This window comes from Panulirus ornatus, chromosome 12 (genome assembly GCF_036320965.1).
Source record: "Panulirus ornatus isolate Po-2019 chromosome 12, ASM3632096v1, whole genome shotgun sequence".
In the NCBI taxonomy this organism is placed as follows: Eukaryota; Metazoa; Arthropoda; class Malacostraca; order Decapoda; family Palinuridae; genus Panulirus; species Panulirus ornatus.
The window spans coordinates 24,343,867-24,357,475 of NC_092235.1; the positions used below are offsets into that span (position 1 = coordinate 24,343,867).

At 38.0% G+C, this 13,609-nt stretch overlaps 1 protein-coding gene across 4 annotated transcripts in view; it reads left to right on the plus strand.

The window, feature by feature from the left end:
• The window catches only part of LOC139751876 (tripartite motif-containing protein 2-like), a 31,791-nt gene extending 18,946 nt beyond the window's left edge, over window positions 1-12,845 (plus strand). For 2 of the 4 annotated variants that reach the window (XM_071667520.1, XM_071667522.1), the window contains 5 exons: window positions 1,280-1,554; window positions 1,868-2,035; window positions 3,801-3,980; window positions 6,765-7,872; window positions 11,751-12,845. In XM_071667520.1, coding sequence (XP_071523621.1) covers window positions 1,280-1,554; window positions 1,868-2,035; window positions 3,801-3,980; window positions 6,765-7,872; window positions 11,751-11,998 — 1,979 coding nt within the window. In that variant the 3' untranslated portion in view covers window positions 11,999-12,845. The remainder of the gene's footprint in view (window positions 1-1,279; window positions 1,555-1,867; window positions 2,036-3,800; window positions 3,981-6,764; window positions 7,873-11,750) is intronic. The other 2 variants (XM_071667521.1, XM_071667523.1) reach the window with 1 other exon arrangement.
• The last annotated feature ends 764 nt before the right edge of the window (window positions 12,846-13,609 follow it).

Genomic DNA, 13,609 nt, shown 5'->3' on the forward strand with positions numbered 1-13,609 from the left:
TGTGGTTTCGGGCATTATTGCATGACAGCTAGAGACTGAGTGTGAACGAATGTGGCCTTTGTTGTCTTTTCCTAGTGCTACCTTGCACACATGAGGGGGGAGGGGGATGGTATTCCATGTGTGGCGAGGTGGCGATGGGAATGAATAAAGGCAGACAGTGTGAATTGTGTGCATGGGTATATATGTATGTGTCTGTGTGTGTATATATATGTGTACATTGAGATGTATAGGTATGTATATTTGTGTGTGTGGACGTGTATGTATATACATTGTGTATGGGGGTGGGTTAGGCCATTTCTTTCATCTTTTTCCTTGCACTACCTCGCAAACGCGGGAGACAGCGACAAAGCAAAAAAAAAAAATATATATATATATATATATATATATATATATATATATATATATATATATATATATATATATATATAGATATTTTATCCCTGGGGATAGGGGAGAAAGAATACTTCCCACATATTCCCTGCGTGTCGTAGAAGGCAACTTAAAGGGAAGGGAGTGGGGGGCTGGAAATCCTCCCCTCTTATTTTTTCTTTAATCCAAAAGAAGGAACAGAGAAGGGGGCCAGGTGAGGATACTCCCTCAAAGGCCCAGTCCTCTGTTCTTAACGCTACCTCGCTAATGTGGGAAATGGCAAATAGTGTGAAAGAAAATATTTTTTTTTTTTTTTTTTTCAAACTATTCGCCATTTCCCGCATTAGCGAGGTAGCGTTAAGAACAGAGGACTGGGCCTTTGAGGGAATATCCACACCTGGCCCTCTTCTCTGTTCGTTCTTTTGGAAAATTAAAAAAAACGAGAGGGGAGGATTTCCAGACCCCCGCTCCCTCCCCTTTTAGTCGCCTTCTACGACACACAGGGAATACGTGGGAAGTATTCTTTCTCCCCCATTCTCAGGGATAAGAAAATATATATGTATAGTTATTATACTTAGTTGCTGTCTCCTGCGTTAGCGAGGTATCGCTAGGAAACAGACGAAAGAATGGCCCAACCTACCCACATACACATGTATATACATAAATGCCCACACACACACACACACACACACACACACATATTGTGTCACAGGTTTGATTTCGGTGGATTTGTTTCTTATTTTTATTTTATTTTCCATGTTAGGTATAAGTAGTAGAGGTTTGATAAACCATAAATGGTCATAGGATGTGAACTTAATGGCAAGAGATCAATTAAGTCCAAAAGATCCCTGGACACAGCTTACAATTATTTCATCACTACATTACAACACTTCAACACGTGTCAATATAGCTCTTATATGGACAGGTTCCTTCGATGGAGGTGAACATACTCCCAAGCTGCTTCACTGCTCACACACCGTTTGTCTTCACTGCCTGACCCGCATTGTTGCCTCACATGCACGCGATGATGGCACTTTTCGTTGTCCCATATGTCGGGAGTCTATACGTATTCCTTCGGGAGGAGTGGCTGCCTTGCCGCCATCTTTCCTGGTGAATCAGTTATTGGATCTTATGTCAAGACAGAGAAGAGAAGTTGTACCTAAATGTTCCACCCATGCAAATCAGGTATCCTACAACTTGACATGGTGAAAGCTGTTTGATATATTTGTCTTACTTTATTTTTAAAATGTGTATGAAATATAACTCATCTGCAAACCAAGGCAAAGAAGAAAAGTTTTGCTTAAATGTTCCATCTATATATAGCAGGTATATATATATATTGAACCTTACCTTTGAAATGCATAAAAAATAATGCGGACACTCAAAACGATTTTGCTGCATTTTTTAAAATTCTGGATATTATTTTAAGCATGTACTCAAAACATTGATGATACCAAGGTAAGCAAGGGACCACTGTATATCTTTTTTTTTTTTTCAGGAATTGTTATTTTGTGAGTCATGTGACCTGGTTTTCTGTACGCAATGTAGCAATGGTTCTCATCAGGGAAGTGCTGCCAGCTACCAACACACAGTTATTCCACTTTCCATTGCCATTAAGAGAATGTCAGAAATCCTTTGTTACAAGGCAAATGAGTGTTATTCAAAGGTAAGTTTTTGTTCTTGTAGCTGAATAAAGATGAGGGAGACAAAGATGAATGTGAAATTTCTAATGGTATAAATGAGGAGTATACCTTTGAAGATGTATAGGAGAACAGTAATTGAGAAAGAGCTGCCAGACACTATGCAATTGATTTAGGAGGAAGAATTTGCTTCCATAAGGGATGGATGGTATTTACTGCATAGAATGTATGTAAGAAATACTTGGGAGAAAGATCCTTACTTGTATGTGGCATTTATGGATTTGAGGGAAGTGCATGATAGTGTTGATATTATACCTATGGAAGATGCTAAAGATATGCATGATAATTTAAATGATGGGCTACTGATTCAGTGAAGCTTATTCCAGGAGAGTAAGGCATGTTTGTGTGTGTCAAAGGAGAGGAGGTTAAGTTAAGTGAAGTTGGGTTTGCATCAAGGAAATGCAATTTGGGTTTGGATTAGAGTGCTTGGATTTTATCAAATGCTCCTTTCTTAGAAAGAATTTTGTGCCTTTATTGATTGCATTATTAGATTTAATTTTTCAGAAACACAGGCTTATTAGTTTGCTTTATTATGATATGGCTGTTAATACATTTGCATCTAGCATGAATCATCCTGGCCCCTTTGCCCAGAAAGAGTGGGTTTTGTTAGTCTTTACAAACATCATCAAAAACTCACTTTTTTTGTTGTTCGAATATCCTAATTGCAACACATAATTTTTCAGTACTTTTTCTTTCTGCAGTGGTATAGGTAGTTTGCAAGGGGACTCTAGTGCAAAGAATTGAGTGATGTTGAAGCATAAGCTGTATCTTAAGTCTTACATAAACTAGTTTACTCTCATTATATCAGTTACTCACTTTTTCTATTGTTTCTATATTCTAACTATAGGGTACATCATTTGTCAGTACACAGTCATCTGCCATATACATCACCTGAGACAAGATGTCCATGCCACTGTTTTGAAAATTGTGTGCCATGTTGAATACTCTGCTCACTCCTTCCTTCATTGTCTTCCCTCTTCCCTTTCTATGTACCACTTGCTCCTCCTCCCTACTGTACTCTGCTATTCACTGAGTTGCTTGGTTGGGCCACCCCTAAACTCTCACTTTGATACTCCACCTTGGCAAAACAAGGGTAGATAAAGGATTTATTCTAAATTTTTCATACTCTTGCATTCATGTCTTTAATTCTATAAGAATATGAAATGTTTGAATAGTTTTTCTCACATTTACTGTGTATACAGTGGTAGCCAGGATATCTGGTAGCTACATTGCTCATAGCACTTTTTTTGCTTGGAGTGCTGTATGTAATTTGACATCTATAATAGTTTTTTATTAATAGTAGGAGGTTATAGATGGCATTAACATAAGCTTCAGGATGTTAGGACTCTTTGCTTGACAATTAGTTCACGAGGCACTTCATTCATCAAGGCCTGTCCTTGATGAATCAATGGATGAACCTAGTTAATTGTACTCTTACAACACACACTTACCTTTTGGTAAAAAGTTAAATTTTTGTCGTTTTATGGTATATATGTTATTCACTATTATAAAGACTCTACAGGATGTACATAGATTTATTTCCATCCTTAGGATGATAGTGTCATTATCATGTATAACTTTTTATGTTGCTTACTAAATGAAGGAAACGTAGATTCAAATAAATATATTTATTGGACACTTAAGCTAGGCAAGAATACATAATTAAAACTGCAGCTCAGAGAAATAATATACTGTATTACCTGTATAAGTTTTGATTATCTGCACATACAGTTAAACGAGGCAAGCGATGCTGTAACTTCAGAAATACACCAACTTGACCATGCAGTTGATTCAACTTTTGAGGATGTCAATAGAGCATTCCAAGCAATTATTGACATCATTGAGCAGCGTCGAGAGGCAGTCATCAACAACGTAAAAAAAATGCGAGATGAGAAGAAGAAGGTTTTACAAGTAAGGTCTTTGTATTTTAATGAAAGTAGTTTGAGAAAATGATAAAAAGGAGCATGTTTATTGATGATATAGAATTATAGGTAATTTTGCTTTTTTATGCAGTTTGCAGGCATTACCGGACTCTGCCTGCATGTGGTTACATTGCGAGTGAAAAGGCACCTTTAGCAAGGTTATATCATTGTCAGTTGATGAAAAGAGTGCAATCAAGTTGAAAAACTTTTCACTCTAAAGGAGTCTCTCCTTTCCCTACTACTTATTGTAATGCAGCCTTGAAGCTGCAGGAGCCCTGTAGAAGGGGTGCAAGGGTTATGTAATTGAAAAAGAATGTGCTGTTGCCAACATTTACAACAGTATGATGCATGTAGAGCCTTTTCTGGACATTTCAGTTAACTACAGTGTGGCAGTTTTGAATGTCTGCAGCCTGAAAACAATATTCAAAACAGTGATTGAAGATTTATGCTCATTGATATGATAGATAGATTGATGGATATGACTGTCACATTGTGAATGTGGAGCCAGTTTCTTACAATTATGAAATTTTAAGATATTTGATAATGAAATGATTCCTTTCTCAAACACACCATGGAAGAAAGTAACTGGGAAAGGGGGAAAATAGAGAAATTTATAGTTGCACACTATTAGTGGCAGGAAAATTGAAAAGAGTAGTCTGGAGGATAGTATGGATGTCAGAATGTGAATGTGTGGTGGACCACCATTGTGTAAATTGCTTGAATTTAGAACGGTGATCATTCATCAAAGGATTAGTTCCTGGTGCTACCTTGCTAAGGCAGGAAAGACAAAAACGTGTGAAAGAAGAAAGATGATTTGATTTGTAGTGATTTTCACAAAAAAAACTTATGACTTGGGGCCCACAGGTAGCTAGGATTAATAGGTAATCCTTTGCTGTTGTATGGCAGAGGTGGTCACTTTGTCGAGTGTGTCGACTACCTAACCCTTTCGCCTAGTAAGTTTTACCCTGTGAGTGGTGAGAAACAGCATGATTGATGTTATGTTTTGTATGTTGTGTTACTGATAGGACAAGGATTTTGAATAGTTGTAACAGTTAAAAGTTGTGACAGATATGTAGGACCTAAGTGATGCATGACATGGATGGTAGAAAATGTAGTTGGCTTTATTGTAAATTCTGAGTGGTCTGCCAAACTTAGGAACCCTGTAGATTTTTTTATTAGCAGGCTGAATTGTAGGAAGTTGTTCATTATATTGGAGATAGTATTTTAGGGGAAGATTCTTCCCCACAATAGAGATTTTGCTTTTCTTTTGCCCAGAGTTCTTTTTCTTTCTATTTTTTTAGCATTGTTGGAATGGGAAATCTTGGTTAATATGATAATGGAAACAAGGGCTCTGTAATGTAGAGTTGAAATGATTTCTGCGCAGAGTTATCAGAGTAGAGATATTGAAATGAGAAGCTTTATGTATTTCAAGGCTTTGAATATCATATTTGCTCTGAATATCGTGCTTTAACCAACCTTTTGCCATTGACAGTTTCACATCCATGAAATGAGACCCAAGCATTAAAAACAACGGGACTGCTGTTAGGAAACTCCAGCTATGAGCATGATGTTTGAGAATTACTTAACAGAACTCAAGCCTCAAGCATGCTCAGTGAAACTAGAATTTACCATATTTTCTCATTTAGGATGCAAAACAGAGCTACTTATTGGCTTTTAAATTCATCCTGCCTATCCAAAAGTCAAACTCATTAAGAAAAATGTATGATTGAAGCTAAGCAAAAAAAGTGCACTTTGTGCATTTTGATGATTCAATGATTGCCAGGTATCCCCCTCCACAGGATTTTTTCTCCACCTAGATCACTTTGATTTTATGATGAAGCTTCAAAACAAGCAAATGAATTGAACATTGTCTCGTGTGCAAGGGTTCATTGACTAGCCAGATGACTGTCCAAATAAGCATACTGCCTCTTCAGACTTAAAGGCTTTCTTTCCAGATGGTAGACATAGTTGACCTAATTGCTAATTTATTTACAGACTTGAAGTAAAACATGAATGGAGGAGGGTGAGTAGTTTAGGTGAAAGAGGGGCTGCATCAACAATGGGTGATGTTACCATGGCTGTTTTAATAGTTTTTTTTATAGATGGAGTGGTGATAGAGATAAATAGGAAGGTCTTGAAGCAAAAAATGGGTCTGCAGTAAGCTGGGTATGTGAATTTGTCTTAGATTATTATTCATGTTTGATATATGATTTTGTTTTTATGTTATTCACTATTTTGTTATTCTTTTGCATTCTTACATACTCATCATTTACTATGCAGTAGTATTTTGTGATCTTATTTTCTCTTTTAATTTTTGGAAGTTATATGTTATGAATTATTGAGGCCCATTGATTGGTGAATTGTGATTGGTGATAGATATAGCCAGATTGATGTCTTTGATATAATTGTTTTCCATTCACATATTTGTTAATTGTCATATGCTTCAGGGAGATGTTTTTCATGATTAACAAAAATGTAATTGATATGATTAACAAAAATATAATTGATATAATTACCTATTAGAAGTAACATTTCTCCTCAAGACAAAAACCCTCTCCAAAAAGTAAATTATGCTGATATCTTATGTAGAATTATTTCAGGAAGTTTCCTTTGTGTGGCATTGATTCATTGATTGTGTTACTTGAATAAAAAGTGAATATTGGATTTCAGTAAATATGGTCACCTGCTATTGTATCCTCAGTTGCACACAGAAATTCCAAGCATTTCTGGTAAATTAGTAACACAAAATCTAAGTTTATCTTCATGTTTGCAGGACCAGTTGGATATTATTGAAGGGGAAAGACGAAAAGTCCAACAAGAATGTGAGGGCCTACAATACCAAGTGGAAGTCCGGAACATTACCAAGAAGATTGCACACCTCAATACAAAGATTGATTCGCTATCCACATTGGTTGAACCAAGGGAAAATGCTTTTCTAAAGTTTGAAAGTCATCATAATGAAGCGTTTGATCAGATTCAAAGAACTATTGAGGATTATGGTCGAGTGGTCACTAGCAAAACCTTCCCAAGCCTTTGTTTTATGAAGGCCAAGAAAGCTATGACTCATTTACGAAGTGAAGTTGTAGTTCATACTGTAGATTATGATGGGGAAAATCAGAATACAGGTGGTGACCCTTTAGAGGCACAGGTCAAAACAGAAGGTGGGGATTTAATTGAAAGTCAGATTGAAGACAATGAGGATGGAACATATTCTATATTCTTTACACCAGAGCAAGGTGGGATACATAGTGTTGCTGTAAAAATCTTTGGCAGATCTATCAAAGAAAGTCCACTGCATGTTGAAGTGATAGACGAACATAATCCAGATATTGTGTATGGGTCTCGGGGCTCAGGAAAGGACCAGTTTCTGCAGCCTGTTGGAATTTGTATTGATGACAGTGAGTATATGTATGTGGCAGATACAGGAAATTCCCGGATTAAGGTCTTAAGCCCGCAACTGAAAGAAGTGCAGCATATAGTAGGGGATGCTTTAGAAGGTAGAAGTGTTACAGGCTTAACTCGAACACCCAGTAGTTCCCTTGTGTTTGTTAACTGGAGGAAGAAGACCATCACAGAGGTAACTTCCTCAGGTCAACTCCTCTCTCAGTTCACTCATGAGCAGTTAATTGAACCAACAACACTTGCAGTGAATAGTGATGGTGAAATTCTTGTAGCAGACAATGCAGTGAATTCTATATTTGTTTTTCTTCCTGGTGGGAAATTAGTCAGAAGATGGGGAGTGAAAGGGAGCAAGCCAGGGCAGTTGGGATCAATTGCTGCACTGTGCACTGGTCCTGATAATGAAGTGGTGGCTGCTGATTCAAGAATACAAGTCTTTTCTCCTGAGGGACAGTATTTACGCACTATCTTCGAAACCAAAGGTTAGACTTGGCAGTTTTTAATCTTGAATAATTCTAATGTCATGTCCATAAAAACTATCACAGGAGTTGCTTTTTCTCTGCTTGTTATTGCTTGTAATCGTATGAATTTCTGTTTGATGTTAAAGTAAGAGGTTGATTAAGAGAAGAGTGCATATGGTTGCAGCTCAGGATAGATTGATTAATTGGTCAGCATTTTAAGGGCATTTTCTTAGTAGTCTTTGCCAAATACAGAGAACCAACCAACTCCAACCATCCTAAGATAGCTCATGTTTGCACCACAGCTTTCATTTACTAGGTGAACCAGCCATAGTCCACAAAAGATATTAGAACAGCAGCTTGGTTGTTGTACGGGCCTTTGAACTCAGCTTGGAATTGGTTCCAAGGCAGTATTAACATGTGTTTAGAAGCTGTAACATTAGACCATGTTTCGTGATTTGGAAAGGGCAGCTATGTAATTTAAGCAACCTTCTCATTAAGCTTTTTCATGGATTCATCAATGCAGTGATCACACATCTTATAGCTCCAGGAACAGGTGTAGAAATGCCACATCTGCTCACATTCATTCCCTAAGTGTCATGTGTAATGCACTGAAACCACAGCTACCTATCCATGTCTAGGCCCCACAGACCTTTCCATGGTTATTCCTGGACACTTCACATACCCTTGTTTAATCCATTAACAGGATTCCACATCATTCCAATTCACCCTGTCTTGTGCAAACCTTTCACCCTCCTGATTGTTCAGACCTTGATTGCTCAAAATCTTTATCCTTCCATCCTTTCATCGCCAATTTGGTCTCCCTGTTCTCCTTGTTCCCTCCACTTCTGACACATATACCCTTTTTGACAACTTTTCCTCACGCATTCTTTCCATATGTCTGAACCATTTCAGCACACCCTCTTCTGCTCTCTGAACCACTTTTTATCACCACACATTTCTCTTACCCTTACATTACTTATAGTATGTAAGAATATAAGTTCTTTACATACCCAGTGGCACATTTTAGCACCAGATTTACATGCATGGCACTAGCTGGTCATGGTTTGACATATCTTTGGTTTGTTATTGCTGTAATAATCTAGTATAATAGTACCTGCATTATTACCTATGCCAGTTAACCTGAAGTGCAGTATTTTGTTGCCTTGATAAAGTTAGTGTACTTGGATGATCATATAAGATTGTACGATTTCTTCATGTATGGCAACCAGCTAGGTATAACTGGGTTGGTACTCATTTGTATGCTCATTTTTCAGTAATTGAAAATGAAGAAAAAGATTGTTTCCTGAGCAAATCATGTAAATCAGTTGTGTATGTTAAAAAGTCAGTTAAACTAGTACCATGAATGTTTACATAGCAACAGATGAGTGAAAGGTAGCAAGGAAAGCTGGAAGCAAGAGTTAGGACGTGTTTTTTGCAGTTTTCCATGGTACCTTTTGTTCATCAGTCCCATGAGTTTCCCATTTGATAGGTTAACCATCAGTGTACCTTCAGCCTTCCCCAGTGATGCATTGTTCTCCTACCTTAGCAGAGTAGCATTAGGAATAAACAAAGAAGAGTTTCATATTCATATAACCACTTTAGAAGTCTTGAATGATTTACTGACACCAAAGTGTATAGTTCACAGTCATGCCCCATAGACTACTTTCAGATATACCTTGACTGCGTACGAGTAGGAAAAGAGTAAAGTGATTGGTTCCCAGTGAATGTCGGTTTGCGGCAGGGGTATGTGATGTCTCCATGATTTTTTAATTTGTTTATGGATGGGGTTGTTAGGGAGGTGAATGCAAGAGTTTGGAGAGAGGGGCAAGTATGCAGTCTGTTGTGGATGAGAGGGCATGGGAAGTGAGTCAGTTGTTGTTCACTAATAATACAACGCTGGTAGCTGATTCGTGTGAGAAACTGCAGAAGCTGGTGACTGAGTTTGGTAAAGTGTGTGAAAGTAGAAAGCTGAGAGTAAATGTGAATAAGAGTAAGGTTATTAGGTACAGTAGGGTTGAGGGACAAGTCAATTGGGAGGTAAGTTTGAATGGAGAAATACTGGAGGAAGTGAAGTGCTTTAGATATCTGGGAGTGGATTTGGCAGCGGATGGAACCATGGAAGCGGAAGTGAGTCACAGGATGGGGGAGGGGTTGAAGATTCTGATGTGTGGAAGGCAAGAACATTATCTCAGAAAGCAAAAAAGGGTATGTTTGAAGGAATAGTGGTTCCAACAATGTTATATGGTTGCGAGGCGTGGGCTATAGATATGGTTGTGCGGAGGAGGGTGGATGTGTTGGAAATGAGATGTTTGAGGACAATATGTGATGTCAGGTGGTTTGATCAAGTAAGTAATGAAAGGATAAGAGAGATGTGTGGTAATAAAAAGATTGTGGTTTAGAGAGCAGAGGGTGTATTGAAATGGTTTGGTCACATGGAGAGAATGAGTGAGGAAAGATTGACCAAGAGGATATATGTGTCAGAGGTGGAGGGAGCGAGGAGAAGTGGGAAACCATATTTGAGGTGGAAGGATGTGGTGAAAAAGATTTTGAGTGATCGGGGCCTGAACATGCAGGAGGGTGAAAGCCATGCAAGGAATAGAGTGAATTGGAATGATGTGGTATACCGGGGTCAATGTGCTGTCAGTGGATTGAACCAGGGCATGTGAAGTGTCTGGGGTAAACCATGGAAAGTTCTGTGGGGCCTGAATGTGGAAAGGGAGCTGTGGTTTCAGTGCATTGTACATGACTGCTAGAGACTGAGTGTGAACGAATGTGGCCTTTGTTGTCTTTTCCTAGCGCTACCTCGTGCGCGTGCAGGGGCGGGGGGGGGTTGTCATTTCATGTGTGGAGGGGTGGCGATGGGAATGAATGAGGGCAGCAAGTATGAATTATGTACATATGTATATATGTATATGTCTGTTTATTTATATATATATGTATACATTGAAATGTATAGGTGTTTATAAGTGCATGTGTGGACGTGTATGTATATACATGTGTGTGTGGGTGGGTTGGGCCAATATTTCGTCTGTTTCCTTGGGCTACCTCACTAACGCAGGAGATAGTGACAAAGTATGATGATAAATAAAATCAATAATGTTGACTGCATCATATACCCTGATTCAGCGGATTGATGCCTGATTTTTTAGGGCAGATTTACTACTTTACTTCCGTGATTAGATTGATTGTTTATAATACGCAGTGTGATATAGGGTGACTGAAGTATAAACTGTACATGGAATGGTACATGGATTATTGAGGGTGCAAAAAATACATTAAACCTATAGTTCACATCTGTTCTTGAATGATCCATTTTAATTTTTCTAAGGTTATTGCAAACCCACCCAAGAATGAAATAGCATAATTATGTTTCAACATTTATTATAATAAAAAACAAAGGTAACTGAGTATAAGTAACAGAACAGAACATCTCCATTTTAATAGACCTGTGAAAATATTCTTTGATGGGGATAGCTGGTGACTTTAGCATTAGAACAGATATGTTTTGATAGCCATGAAGTCTGAGTGGTTCACAACCACAAGTAAAATGCTCTCTCATATATACTCCTATTACTACCACATTTCTCTTCTTACCTTATCATTTCGTATCTGAGTGGTTTGAGTCCTTGTTAAAATCCTAGATGCACAGCATTTTTTCCTTTTGTTGTACATGTTCATAATGCATACAGGGAATTGTGATCATCAGTATTATTGTACTTGGACACAGAGAAAGTGAAGATTTAAAGATTTGTGCATGTGATGTTTTTAATAATCATATAGTTTTTGAGACATTTTTCATTTTGTATTGTTAATTGCAAAAATTTTTTAGCGGATATTTATTCTAAAGTACGATACATTAGTTTACTGTAAATTTATGCTAACTACCTTATCAATTTCAGGGAAAGGGCCAAAAGGGACATATGGAGGGCTGTTTTTGGATCCTAAGGGTTTGTTACTCGCCACAAGACAAGAGCGTAACAATTCATGCATTCAAGTGTTTGATTACTCTCTTGGTACCCTTATCTTCACCATTGATTCCCGAGAAGCTAAACTGAAGCGGCCTTCCGGTTTAGCCACGACACGTGATGGGCATGTCATCATTGTTGACTTGGGTAATGACTGCGTGAAGAAATTCAGGTACATGTAGACATAGAGGTTTGAAGAATTTATTGAATGGTGATGATAACATCTCATGATTTATTTAGTAAGATATTTGACTGATGTTGAAAAGACAGATATCGATCTTAGGATTTAATGGTTTCACACACATATGCAATACAGAGCTGATACTTTAGGGTTTCAGATTTGAATTTATCCTATATTGAATGTTGATGAATTGCACTGCTTTCATATTCTGTAAACATGGAAAATTATAAAAGTTCCTCTTTCACTTGACATGAGACTGCAATGGGTTTTTCAGGGGTAAGACAAGAAAAATTATATTATGTGTGGTGCCCACTGAGGTAGCATTAAGAATAGAGGAGTGAGCCTAAGAGGGGAAAATCCTCACTTGGTCCTCTTCTCTGTTCCTTCTTTTGGAAAAGTAAAATATTATTTCTTTTTCTTTTCTTGTGTTTTTTAACAAGGTAGCTTCATTTACGAATTGACAGTTAAGCTGATTTTTTCAAAACAGCAAAATGAAAAGCGTAAAGTTAAGAGATACACCATAAATAAAAGTAAAAACTTAGGTTCATCAGTAATGTTATTTTGTTTCAAATTTAATTTAACCAATGGATTTCAGGAGATTAAGGGAAAAGATGCAGTTTACTAGTCATGGAGATTCTGTTTTAATGGCCACTCCTTTGAGGGAGTTATAAGTGGGAGCAGATGTCTGAGATATAAATATATAGATATAGAGGATGTGTGGATCAGGTGTTTGCTTTGAAGAATGTATGTGAGAAATACTTAGAAAAGCAAATGGATTTGTATGTAGCATTTATGGATCTGGAGAAGGCATATGATAGAGTTGATAGAGATGCTCTGTGGAAGGTATTAAGAATATATGGTGTGGGAGGCAAGTTGTTAGAAGCAGTGAAAAGTTTTTATCGAGGATGTAAGGCATGTGTACGTGTAGGAAGAGAGGAAAGTGATTGGTTCTCAGTGAATGTAGGTTTGCGGCAGGGGTGTGTGATGTCACCATGGTTGTTTAATTTGTTTATGGATGGGGTTGTTAGGGAGGTGAATGCAAGAGTTTTGGAAAGAGGGGCAAGTATGAAGTCTGTTGGGGATGAGAGAGCTTGGGAAGTGAGTCAGTTGTTGTTCGCTGATGATACAGCGCTGGTGGCTGATTCATGTGAGAAACTGCAGAAGCTGGTGACTGAGTTTGGTAAAGTGTGTGAAAGAAGAAAGTTAAGAGTAAATGTGAATAAGAGCAAGGTTATTAGGTACAGTAGGGTTGAGGGTCAAGTCAATTGGGAGGTGAGTTTGAATGGAGAAAAACTGGAGGAAGTGAAGTGTTTTAGATATCTGGGAGTGGATCTGGCAGCGGATGGAACCATGGAAGCGGAAGTGGATCATAGGGTGGGGGAGGGGGCGAAAAATCTGGGAGCCTTGAAGAATGTATGGAAGTCGAGAACATTATCTCGGAAAGCAAAAATGGGTATGTTTGAAGGAATAGTGGTTCCAACAATGTTGTATGGTTGCGAGGCGTGGGCTATGGATAGAGTTGTGCGCAGGAGGATGGATGTGCTGGAAATGAGATGTTTGAGGACAATGTGTGGTGTGAGGTGGTTTGATCGAGTAAGTAACGTAAGGGTAA